General features: G+C 38.8%; 1 protein-coding gene across 2 annotated transcripts in view; it reads left to right on the top strand.

Moving 5' to 3' along the window:
- Positions 1–13,228, top strand: part of ECPAS (Ecm29 proteasome adaptor and scaffold) — an 83,249-nt gene that overhangs the window by 12,061 nt on the left and 57,960 nt on the right. For both annotated transcript variants that reach the window (XM_088130367.1, XM_088130368.1), the window contains exons 6-13: positions 230–379; positions 2,787–2,958; positions 5,251–5,390; positions 7,030–7,111; positions 9,049–9,168; positions 10,058–10,143; positions 10,824–10,902; positions 12,221–12,270. In XM_088130367.1, the coding sequence (XP_087986493.1) occupies positions 230–379; positions 2,787–2,958; positions 5,251–5,390; positions 7,030–7,111; positions 9,049–9,168; positions 10,058–10,143; positions 10,824–10,902; positions 12,221–12,270 (879 nt within the window). The remainder of the gene's footprint in view (positions 1–229; positions 380–2,786; positions 2,959–5,250; positions 5,391–7,029; positions 7,112–9,048; positions 9,169–10,057; positions 10,144–10,823; positions 10,903–12,220; positions 12,271–13,228) is intronic.

Genomic DNA, 13,228 nt, shown 5'->3' with positions numbered 1-13,228 from the left:
AAAGATTCAATTTAACTCATTTCTATGTGATTTGAATGATACAGATCCATTTGGCATTAGCTACTAAATATGAAAGAAAAGAAAGTAGGTTTCATGAACTCATTTGGTCTTTCTTGTCTGCAGTTCCTAATTCAAGCTTTTAAAAACACAAGTAGCTATAAATTAAAATGATTATGAATGTTTAGACAGATGCTTACACATAAATGCAATATATACAATTGTTTTTCAGCCTAATGCAACTTCTAATACCAACACTTTTTCACATGAAATATCCTGTTGAACCTCTGAAAGCAGCTTCTCCATTTAATCTTGCTGAAAAACCAAAGACAGTACAGCTGCTGTTGGATTTTATGTTGGATGTTCTCCTTATGCCTTATGGGTAAGTAATGATGAAGTGCATTTGCTGATAGGTACTACTAGGATTAGTAAGGAAGGGGAAAGCCTCTCATTTTTAAAGTGGTGTTCTGCTATTGATGACATTCCCTAGATGGTGTTTTTATTTTTATCATTTTTTAATCAAAATCATATTTTTGCCTCAGATCAATTAAAAGCTGGCAGGCAAGTGAGTAAGTGCAAAGATACTGTAGTCACAAGAGAAATTGCTAGAAGCATTAAGTGTTTTATCCAGGTACTGGTTCACTTTTAAGCAGGGTTCACATATCACATTAAACTCTCATGTAGTTCATTTGGTTTTTGCTTAATTTCTCATCCTGTGTTGAGGGAAAGCTTGTTTAATGCTAAATCATAGTTAATTGACATGGCTGACACACCATCTTAAGCCATTACTTGCTTAATCAACATTCGTTTAATAAACTACAATAAGCCTCAAAAAGGAATCCACATTATAGCTTAGTGAGGGCTGGACAACTTAATATCCTAAGGCTGCATGTGACCTCCAAAGCTCTTGTTTTGGAGTCCATACTGACATATCTAAAATGTCCAAAAAATCAGCAACATGGTTTGTCCTTGTTTGAGGTATGAAGAATGCAAACACTTCAGAGTAAGCCTTAGTCTCAGTATCTGTAGAAATCCACAGAAATGCCTTCCTTAAAACCCAGGGCAAGCAAAAGAATTTGGCCCTATTCATGTGCATGACACAATATCTTCCACTTTGGCCCTCTGCCTTCCCAAAACGTTAAGTGGAACTCCTGCTTATGAGGAATTTGTGTCCTAGAAAATGGCAGAATACACAATAGCTTAAATGCAGTTGAATTTTGTACTTGATGTGGCACGTGCATAATCTAAAAGAAAAAATAAAATATTTGCAAGTACTGTACTTCATTAATTTACAAATGGGTCCAGCAGCCTTGTAATTAAGTCCTCAAATCTTAGGAGCCAGCAGAATTTTTTATCTGTCTGCTGTGCAAGAAGGCATACAAATTTAACTGACAGAAATTAATATTGATCACATTAGCAGCCTAGTTAAAATCTATTTTATCTAGATACCCTTCATCTGTTTTTAATGATAGATTCTATTATACATATGTCCTGGTGAAGTAATGTGATTATTTACGTAATTTTTAAACTCATTTTCTAGTTTAGAAGTGCATAATCTGAGGCCTCAGAGCTATATATGGTTCCTGAAAGCTTTGGATAAAGCCTCCAGAATGCCTCCAAAATTGATTAAATAGTACTTTTTAATGTGACAGAAAAATAATTAAATACCTTTTGTTTTAATATAGGCAAGCTGTCCTAACATCAGTATCAGACATAAATCTTATATTATAGCTTGTTCAGCAAAAAATATTTGACAGTAGTTTTTCAACATTGGAAAGATATATTTATGGTCCCGGTTACTCAGTGGATTGAAAATCTGATATTATTTGTAACTTATGAAATACAGTGGTACCTCGGGTTACGAATGCCTCTGTTAATGAACTTTTCGGGTTACGACCAGCTCCGGCTACAAAAATTTACCTCGATTTGCAAACTCCGCCTCGGGGTACAAGCAGGATACGTGGCCATTTTCCCTCCCGTGACACAGTCTGCGGCCATTTTTCCGCCCCTGACACGTGGTCCGCGGCCATTTTTCCACCCCTGACACGTGGTCCGCGGCCATTTTCTGCCCCTGACACGTGGTCGTAGGGAGGGGGACTCTCCCTCCAAGCAATAGCCGCTTCCCTGTCCTCCATGCCAGAACGGATTAACGGTAATTACATTGAACCTTATGGGGAAATTTCCTTCGGGTTGCGACCAATTCGGGTTGCGGCCAGAGTCACAGAACGAATTAAGTTCGTAAACCGAGGTTCCACTGTATTGATTTATTGATGATGTGCCACTAAGTTGGTGCAACTACATAGATAGATTTTCTCCATGATGATCGATCTCCAACCTGGTCCTTCAGGTCTTCCAACAGTGCATCATGACCACTGTAATTGAGTCTTTCTACCTTGCTGCTGGTTCTCCTCTTTTCTTTCCTTCCACCTTTCCCAGCATTATAAACTTCTCCAGAGAGCTAGGTCTTTGCATAATGTGTCCAAAGTATGATAACTTGAGCCTGGTCATTTGTGCCTCAGGTGAAAATTCTGGATTGATTTGTTCAATGATCCATTTGTTTGTTTTCTTGGCTATCTGTGGTATTCTTAGGAGTCATCTCTGACACCAAAGTTCAAAAGTATCAATATTCTTTCTATCCTGCTTTTTCAAAGTCCAATTTTTGTTTCCATGGCTGTGATTATGGCTAGGATTTTCAGACTGAGTGACATAATTTAGGCTGTGCAGAGCTCATAGACTCACTCATCATTTCTAATTGAGGATTTTATAAGCTTTTCTCCCTCTCCTTCTAGATATGTATTAAATGAATCCCAGAGTCGCCAGAGTGTGCCAGTGGGACAGGGTTCTTCTTCATCAAGTAGTTCTGGAGGATCTGGGATCCCTCAGCCTCCCCCAGGAATGAGCTTTTATGCAGCCAAGCGGGTAATTGGAGACAGTCCATGGACACCTGAGCAGCTGGAACAGGTAAAAGTCAAATAATTATAGCCCAGGGGAGTAACAGTATAACAAGTTGCCAAACATACTCATATTAACTTAGCTTGTGGACTTTTGTCAGCCCCCAGCTGTTCTCATGAATACTTTAATTTAATTAAGTTATATTCCATCTTTCTTGGATGGTTAACTGTGAATAAAATACAGAATATAAAATAGAAACCCAAAAAAGTTAAAATGAATTTTAAAAACATTGAACGAGGTGAATCTTGGCTCTTCTTCCAAATACAGAAAGATTGGTGGGGAGCCAAATGCAGTTCCCAAGTGAGTACATCCTAACACCTGGAAGTAACACAGCAATACATAAGGTTAATGCTAATATTTAAAATTGTGCTCAAAAAGCAATTAGAAATACACTGCCCATCTCTGTAACTTACCCCGGTTAACAGACAAGCTGTCTCTTTTCCCAGTACAGATAGTCCTCGAGTTATGATGGTAATTGGGACTGGAATTTCTGTCGCTAATTGATGCAGTCATAAAGCACAATGTCAAATGACCGCATTGCTTAGCAGTGGCAATCCCAGCAGTCCCTGTTGCTATCATTAACCGAATCCCACTTGATGTTAAGCAAGGACCCATCCCAATCCAAGCCATTACCCAGCTGGGTTCCTCCCAGCCCTGAGCCTTGGTAAGGTAAGGGAGTGCTGCTGTGCAGGGCAGCCAGAAGGGCAGAGATAGGCAGGTGGGAGGAGTTGGAGTGCCCCTGCACTTGTAAGTCTGGGCAGGCTGCCAAGTGCCCAAATTTTGATCATGTGACTGCAGGGGGGGTTCAATGGCTGTAACTTTGGGGTCCGAGCATAAGTACCATTTGTTCAGCACTGCCATTACTTCGAATGGTCACTGAACGAATGGTCATTAAGCAAGGACTACTTATAGTTGTAACTTCTAGCCATGTTATAAGGGTAATCCTTATGTAAAGGGCATTGTGCTTGTTGAGATGGGATGATGGAATGGATAACTTGCCAAATCTGACCATCTCAGGAATGGTTGTAGTTGTGCGCTAGCTGTAACCGTGCAATACAGTTTTTGCTGCAACTGTTATCTGAAAATTTAGTAATGGTGGAAGATTTCTGTTAGGAGGATTGCAATCCATCTAGAGCATCTTGACTTTGCTCAGAGTGTTGGGAAGTAGAGTGGCATAGAAGTCAAAGTAATCAGTAGCATGCGCCTCAGTCTCTGAGTCCAGTTGTCTGTTGTCCATTAGCAACTCTTTATGGATTTTACTGCAGCTTATTCTCCCTTCTCTACCCTATTACTTCACTTAACCAACATTCAGGGGCTGTTGATTGGTATTAGTTGTCAGTAAGCAGTAGAACTGAGAGGCATCAGCATACTGATGGTGCTCCCAAAACTTTGAATAATGCACTTCTGTAATTTTATGTGCATGATAAACAGCATGGGGACAAGATGGAAACCTATGGACCACTGTAAATCAGCTTTAAGTTGACTAGTAATTTCCCAAAACTATATTCTGGATATAATCTGACAGGAAGAGCCAGAACCACTGAAGACAGACCTTCTCAAGGCCCAGTTCCAACAGATGGCCTTGAAGGAGGTATCTGAAGTTATTGAGAAGTTTAGGAGAACTAGCAGGACATAACTATCCCCATCCAGTTTATGGTATAGGTCATTCTGCAGTGTTCATCTAGTATTGTGTCTGGAAATGAAAAGGCCACCACCTTTTCAGTCACCTTTCCCAGAAATGGAATGTTTGCTTTTCTTTGTGATTAGATACTACATCTGAAATCTAGACTGCTTGTGTTGTTAATTATAAAAGCAACAGTAATATTAAACTGAAAAAAGCAACTGTTGATTCTCATCGGGAAGCACTGTCTTCCATACAGATGTTGATATGAAAGAAAAAATATAAAATGTTTGCCCATCTGATCATTTGAAACAGCACCAAGTTTAACACCAGCTGTTATATTTTTATGGAGATGAGAGCTATTTTGGAGGATATCTTTTTAAACTTTCTAAATGGCTGAAAACCCATGATTCCCCAGAAATGGTTGGATCAGAATTCCCATTATGGTTCACTATTGCTTAGGCTGGCTGATGTTGCTGGGAATTGCGTAACATCTGTAACATATTGAGCCCCATAATTTCCCTGCCTCTGCTTTAAGGCAAAGGCAAGGCTTTTTATTATTTCTCCATCCATCTCTATCCAGTTCTATCATTCTGTAGTTATAATAAAAGTATAGTTTTTATAGACAATGTATGTGATTGTACTGAACAACTTTTCTTTTTTTCTGCTTTGTTGGGCAGTGTAAATTAGGCATTGTAAAGTTCATTGAAGCTGAGCAGGTGCCTGAACTTGAAGCTGTCATACACTTGGTTATTGCCTCTAGTGATACACGGCACAGTGTAGCCACTGCAGCAGATCTTGAACTCAAAAGCAAGCAAAGGTAATGGTTTATAATGTTAAGGTTTTTTAAAAACAAAAGTGGTGATTTATTATGGATTTTAAAATTTGAGTTAGTTTGCTTAATGCAAAATTATTTTATCACAATGGCATATATTTGGAATTGCATTTGGTAGGATACTACTGTTGTCAGACATCTCCACATTCTACCACAATGATATTGGCACCTTATTTGTTCTAGAATATTGACATCCATGTGTTATTGTAAATGGTAATAGTGTAGTTCCTGAGGTTTGGTAGAAACCTGCTTTTGTTTACATTGTCAGTGGATAATTATTAACATTAGGGTAGTCTTCAGTGCTGTATTTGCTAATAAAGAGCCTGCCAGGATTTTTTCTGATCAGGGATTCTAAGCATATTTAGCTTATCATACTCTCCCTATGATTTATGACTTGCCTTTTGGCTGCCCGCTGCCACCAGCTGCCCCCACCACCCAGCCCTGCTGCTGTGCCCACCTAACTGCACACTGCTATTGTATGGCTGGGGCCTTCTTTTGCAGCAGTGCAGCTGGGGCTTCTCTCACTCTGTGCCCATGGCCTCCATTTGCACACCAGCCAGGGCCTCTGTTCGCGCTGCAACCAGGGCTTCTGTTCATGTGCCAGCTAGCCAGGTCCTTCTTTCACACCAGCACAGCTGGGGCCTTCATTTATGCACTGGGCTTCTTTTATGAAAGAAGGCCCTGGATAGGGCACCAATGGAGGCCCGGTGGGGGCGTGAAAGCAGCTCTGGCTGCACTGGCACAAAAGAAGGCAGCATGAAATAAGGCCCTAGCCGGTACAGTAGTGGCGTACAGTGTTATGGGTATGGCAGGCAGGGTTGGGATGCAGGGGCAGCTGATGGCAGCTGCTAGGCGGGTGGCCAAAAGGGCAGAGATGGGGGGAGTTCGACAGGTGGGGGGAGTTCAAGAGGAGGCATAGGAGGTAGTCCCTTATGTTACCAAAGCTCGGGGCTGGGAGGGATCAAGTGTAATGGAATGTGGGAAAGACTTTGGGAGAATGGGCCCGGAGATGCTGCCTAGGGAATGATCTGATAAGAGACAGCATAGCCCGCAGTTGGATAGTGGGCAGGGCAAGAGGCTTAGAAGAAACCCTCCCTAATTTCTCAGGCTGTAAAGGAGATGGGCAGAATTGTACTTTCAGACTTGCAAGATTCTGTTAATGCAGCCTTATAGTAGAATTAGCTCATCTGGTTGTGTTTCCTATCTGGTCTAACTAGTAAGGCTGACACCAAGCTGGGAATGGCTTGGATAAGGGTGGGTCCTCACCTAATGACCAGTGGGATTCAATTAACAATGGCAATGGGCACCACTGGGATTGCTATTGATAAGCAATGTGGTCACATGACATTACACTTTATGATCACATTGCTTAGCAACAGAAATTCTGATCCTAATTACTGTTAACCAAAGACTACCAGTGACTAATTTGATGACAGCCCATAAATTGTTCATTTTGGGGAGTGTTACTCAATTACTGAAAAGCTAAAGTATGGAAGAGAATTTGAATTTTGGCAATTAGTTTCATTTTCAGTAAATAGATTCCTTCCTTCCTTCCTTCCTTCCTTCCTTCCTTCCTTCCTTCCTTCCTTCCTTCCTTCCTTCCTTCCTTCCTTCCTTCCTTTAGTTTAATTGACTGGAATAACCCAGCCATCATCAACAAGCTGTACAAAGTATACCTTGGGGATATACCACTAAAAACTAAGGAGGTAAGAATTGTTTATCTAGATCTCGGTTCCTTCTTATTTTCTATTTTTTGCAGTTTGTGTATTATTTGATATTATATATTGTATAATATGCGTTATTTGCTATTATAATGAAGATGACTTTAAGAGTTATCTATATTCAGATTTTTCCTACTCTTTCATTAAACTGGGAGTAAAGGAGGAAAAATGTTCTCTAGAAAAAAGCTGCTGTTCCTTACTCCAGGCAACTGTGTATTTTAAAACGAAACCTAAACCAGGATAAAACCAATTTATCCTCAAAGCAGAAAGACAGAATTTGAGTTCAAACTAAAATCTGAAAATGGAAAAGGATATACCTACCCTGGCAACATTATTGCTAGACATCCATATTTCATTAAGATTCCTAATGTGCCCACTCACTCCAGAACGGATCGAGATCCTTGCCCTGTATCAACCAGCAATATGTCCACTGACATAACTCTGTCTTCCCACTGCAAAATTGAAATATTATAGGCAGCCCTTGTTATCTATGTTCTCAGTGCATGCATAAAAGTTTTCATCTGCGTTTGGTCCTTTTTTGTTACTTGTTTTTAAGAGTTAGGTCATCTGTGCATATATAAACTCTATATGTGCAATATATTTGATCCTCCTTGCTTGGTTGCAGAGGATCTCACTAGATCAGCCAAGTTATAAGGCTGCACATGGTTTCATCATAGGAGCTGGCCTCGAGTGACGTACTCAGCTGGCGATGGCCTACTTGTATCATGTTGCTTATGCTCTCCGTGCAGCTCTTTCATGATATTGGTGGAGGGGCATCTTGATAGTGCAGGTAAATGCTGGTGCTGCCAGAGATAGTTTATGGTTGTCTCTCAGTCACTCTGCTGGATACTAGTGCTTCCTCCAGAGAGCTGGAAGCAATTTCTTGATTGTACCACTGGATACTAGTGCTGCCTTCAGATTGCTTGCAGTGATTAGAGCAAGGTACAAATCATCTGTAGGCAGACTAGCATCCAGTGATGCAGTCAGGAGGCCCCTCCTGCAAGATTGTTGAATAACCTTACAGAGCAGAAAAGTCCATGTAAGCCATATGTTACAAGTGGGCAGTTCCCTCCATTAATCACTAAGTGATTAAAAAGCTGCTTGAAGCCTTACAGCTGCACTCACTCAGACCTTTTATGAGTGAACAAGGAAAAGGAGGAGCAAATCCAGCTACATTGTGGGAGGAAGAGAATAGTTATAGGCTTTGGAACCTAACCCTCCAGATCCCATAGATGCAAGGTCTCATTATTTGAGGTTTTGTTACCCTGTTTTATGCTAGAACAGAACCCCTACAAATAAGGGCTATCTATTTTCCAGTCCTTGGAAAAGATGCAGCTCCTTTAAGGCATTTCAGATAGATGATTTGTTCACACTTCCAAGTATTGTTTGGAGATCAAATTCAAAGTATTGGATAACCTGGATATATAGTCTCTCATCTTGGATAATGTTATTTGCCCTGTTATGCTGGGAGCTAATCTTGGCTTTCTTTGCGTATACTTGCAGTTCTCAAACTAGGGCACCACTGAGTGAACTCACAGGGGCACTGTGGGATATTTTACTGCTTAATAAATGGAGCTATCCTAATTGTCCATGTGGTGCCCAGTTTGGGAACTGCTAGGGGCACAGTCAAAAAACTATTGAGATGCTAACGGCAGTGTGAACCAAGAACATTTGGGAACCTCTGGGGTACACTAAATTGTATCTTATTTTATGCTAATCTCAATACTTTTGCATTTTTTGTAACTAATCTTATACAATTCAAATGCTTTAATTGCTTTCAAACATGGGGATATATGTACATTGTTATGCTGGTCTATGACTAGTAAAGATTTGATGATATGTACATTGTAACTGCTCTCATGAGTGATTTAGTTTTTTCTAAAAACTTTATGAAGAAATGTTCATTTGTTTGTTTATAACAGGGAGCTGTTCTGAAACCAGAACTGAAACGTGATCCTGTTAGTACTCGTGTGAAGTTAAAGATTGTCCCTCATCTTTTGCGTTCCCGGCAAGCTGCAGAAACATTTCCTGCAAATATTCAGGTACTGATTTTTAAATCTGTCTCACAGCAGTGGAGTTCTTTGTGAATTCAGTATTGGACAATGTGCATGTAACCCATTCCCCTGCATGAAGGGTGTGATGGAAGGCATGAGCGGGGAGGATTCTGGAATGGAGTTTCAAGGTTGCAGGGCGGAGGGAGAGACATTCCGAGGAAAGCATTTCCTCAGCCCCCAGATGGACTGTGTGAAAGTCAAAAGGAGGAGACTGGCTCCTCCCTAAGGGCATGATGGTTATAGTTGCTGTTGTTGGGGGATTAGAGTTAGTCTGGTTAGATTCTGTCTATTAGGTGCAAGCTAATAAAGAAGCTGAGCTGAATTCTGAACTGTCTTGTAATTATTGGGCTGAACCTGACAAAGGGTGAACATTCTACAGTTCATGGCATACAGGTAGTCCTTGCTTACTGTCTGCCTTATTTAGCAAAAAAAAAAAAAAAAGCTTTGCTACCAATCCTCACATTTATGACCATCGCAGCATCCCATGGTCACATGATTGCCATTTGCATGTTTCCCAATTAGCTTGTGACAAGCAGAGTTAATGGAGAATGTGGAAGTAAAATCGTAAGTTGCGGTCACATGGTGATTTGCTTAATGATCAAATGGGAAGTGCCATCATAAGACTGTCGTGGTCATGTGATTTTCCGCTTAGCAGCGGTGGGGCTTAGCGACAGAGTTGCGGGTCCTAATTGTGCTTTCTAAGCAAGGACTACCTGTATCTTCAAGATGTCATTTATCCTTTTAAAAAAATATTTTTAATTTTTTTAAAAAATCAAACTTACTTGAGATGTAGAAGGTTCTTGGGCTTTAGCCTTATTATGAGACCTGTGGGAAATTGTTTGAAATAGTATTTCTCCTGAGATTTTTTTTTTTCAAGGTTGTCTACGATGGACTTTTTGGTGCAAACACCAATGCTAAACTGAGAACGCTGTCTCTTCAATTTGTACATCATATTTGTGTAATGTAAGAATTTTTTTTATGGCATCATATGCACAATTATAATTGTGGTTATGATTCTGCTGTTAAGTAATTTGATGTGAATGTGACAAAGTTTAGCAAGGAGAGGTCTATGTGTGTGTATGTGTGTATATATATATTTTTTTGTAAACCACTCATGAAGCAAAAACAGTGATATATCTCCATGAAAGATGTATTGTTATTATTTTAATAACATTCTCATAACCTGCAGTTTTGGTCACATCCTATTTATAAGTTGCTTATAAATAAAAATATAGTAGATGATAATTCAGAATGAAACAATGTAATGCATGAAAATCCACATTCATTAAAATAGGAAAAATAAATACTATTACAATATCATTTATTAGTAGTACTAATATTTAGAAGCTACTTTTTAGGGCCAAACTCTTTTTAGGCAGTTTCAGGTATGTAAGCTACCTAGATATATTAAATGAGTATACAAATTGATATCGAAGATACTCTTAATAAAAAGTGCAACTATACTTTAGAAGCTTTCTGAAAAAGTTTTCATTATCTGCCAAAAAAAAAAAAAGAATATTACCAGATAGAGGCACTGTTGAAAAGAATTGTTTAAGATGATCTTACATATGAAGGGCAGCTCTTGTTACTATAATGGGTTTTCACATGTTAAATCCTTACTTTTTTCATATATTGAAATTTAGTTGCCCTGACAGCAAGATAAAGCCACTAGGCCCAATGCTTTTGAATGGACTGACAAAACTGATAAATGAATATAAAGAGGTGAGTTCAAAGGGACCCTTGTAAGGAGCCACATTTATTTGTGGAACTTGGAATGTTAAATGTTCATATTACTTGCACTTGATTTTTTTTCCTAAAGAACTAATCTTTTGCTAGTACTAGTATAGCTGGTTGTAAGAAAACAACATGCAATGACTATATTTAGATTATTGAATCGTGATTTAATCAACCAGGATGTTCCCTTGCAATATATATTTTTTAAATCCTGTTTCTTTTGTTGGTGCAGATGGGGAAACACGCTGATAAGCTGTGGTCATAAAGTTTCTTGTTTATGCAAAACCATGGTTTTGTGGCTTGTTTCCTTGTGCAGATGGAGAAAAGTAGTTTCATGTCAGTGTATGAATTTCTCCCACTCCTAGGTTGATTAGTGATTTTCCAGTCCCAGTAATGTTTCATTGTTTATTTACACCAAAAAGGATTGAGTTTTATCCAGTGCTTAGAGCTGGCTATTCTGGTTTCTCCATTTAGTAGATTTGAGACTCACCTGGGTGTGTTGACCCTTCTTGTGACTCTTTTTGGCTTGAATTCTTTCATTGTTCATTACTTTAATTTGCTGCTAGAAAGAGTTACATTCTGACAATGATTGGAGAGTTGTCCATTGAGCAGTTAAAAGCTTCTTTGTTCTGTTGAGAATCCTTATGGCTGTAGCCCATGTTTAGTGCCTGTGAGTGTAATTCATAGAGTATTCAGTTGCAAGGATAACTTTTTTTTCCATTATGCATCAGCAAAGGAAGCTATGCCATAGCAAATCCAAGGTATATTTGGGTGTGATGTTCTTCAGTTCCTGTTCAGGAGGCCTTGGTGACTGGACTAAATAGATGTAAAACCTCCAAGCCGTGTGCCTTGAAATATGCTGGAGACAAGCTGGTATTCGGAAAGACAGTGAAAGCAGGTTCAGAAGATAATCTGAATATGTCTAGCTAGGATTATATCTGCAATTGTGGTGCGCAACTCTATATACACCTCCAAGTTATTTTCATAAGGCATTGACATAATGTCTGTCTTTATATGCAGTTTTGCACTTGCCAAGTCTCTTTTTTGACAAGAGTCAGAAGTAGTTTTAGTGCTATATGCCGCAATTATTTTTGTTTTGTATACAGAACACAATCCCATCTATTTAGCACTATTAAACTGGTCTGTTTTGAAAGATTATTGAATTTTTAGAATGTGTCTTCTATGAAATATATTTTAAGACAAATACAGAACAAACGATAGAAATGGGTAGTTATCAGGATGAACCTGAACCTATATTGTCCCTTTCATGGCTCTTTGCTTATCTCACTATTTTTTATAATTGAAGGATCCCAAACTGCTTTCAATGGCCTATTCTGCTGTTGGAAAACTTTCCAGGTAACAAAATTGCATTTAGACTGATGAGATGTCAGTTTTTCTAAAACAATTGTTATTATGTCAGCAAGCAAGCAGGTTGCCTTAGTGTAAGGTGTGGAGCAGATGCAATATTTTGACAGCTCTGGAGTTATAAATTAAATCTGTGTAGGAGTGAATGCTAGAAATAATCAATTTTTAAGAAAAGGAATCAAATTGAAAAATGGATTGTTGTCTACATTGCTTAATTGGCACACATTTAAGCTTAATTGGAATAAAGCAAGTACCATCATGCTAAAGAATTTCAAATATAAAATCTGTCCTTAAAAAGGCCTGTCAAAATTGAGCTCCTTATACACTTTTTAAAAACTTGTTTTTGCTGAGTATTAGGAAAAGTAAAAAAGTCCATAGCTATGAAGCCATTTAGCTGATCTTGGCTGATTTCAGAGAGCTAACAGGATCATGTTGTTAATGCCTAATTAATATTAATACTAATTAATAAAATACTAATTAATAAATTAATCAGGGTAGGAGGCCATCAGAGTAATACATGAGCATGTCCATGTAGTCACCAAGCCTCAAACTCAGCTCCAAAGAGCCTATAAGTAGGGGCAGCCAATGTAGGTCTGTTATATGTGCAAGTATAAATTCATTAGCTTGTGACAGTGATCTCAGAAATTAATTGTTCTGTTTGAGAGCTAATAGTGCATAAAGGGTAAAAGATTATGAGCTACTAAATTTTCAGCCCATCTGTATTAATTGTCATTGCAATCCTAAACAGTCTCACTATAATATAAACACAATGGAATGCATTTCTAGTTAAACGTATAGGGTTGCATAGCATGACAAGTGGCTATCTCTCAGCTTTCAGTTGCAATTCTAGGTTTATGTATAGGTCAATACACACATAATTATACTTTCTAACTCCCATTTAACTCAGTGATGGCTCTGTAGTTGTAAAATCTATCCTGACTGAAGAATC

Source organism: Python bivittatus, unplaced genomic scaffold (genome assembly GCF_059951505.1).
Source record: "Python bivittatus isolate LINGU-HERP-01145 unplaced genomic scaffold, Pbiv_v1 ctg000850_np1212, whole genome shotgun sequence".
NCBI lineage: Eukaryota > Metazoa > Chordata > Lepidosauria > Squamata > Pythonidae > Python > Python bivittatus.
Note: the sequence above shows the minus strand (reverse complement) of the source record. Positions and strands in the feature narration are given on the sequence as shown.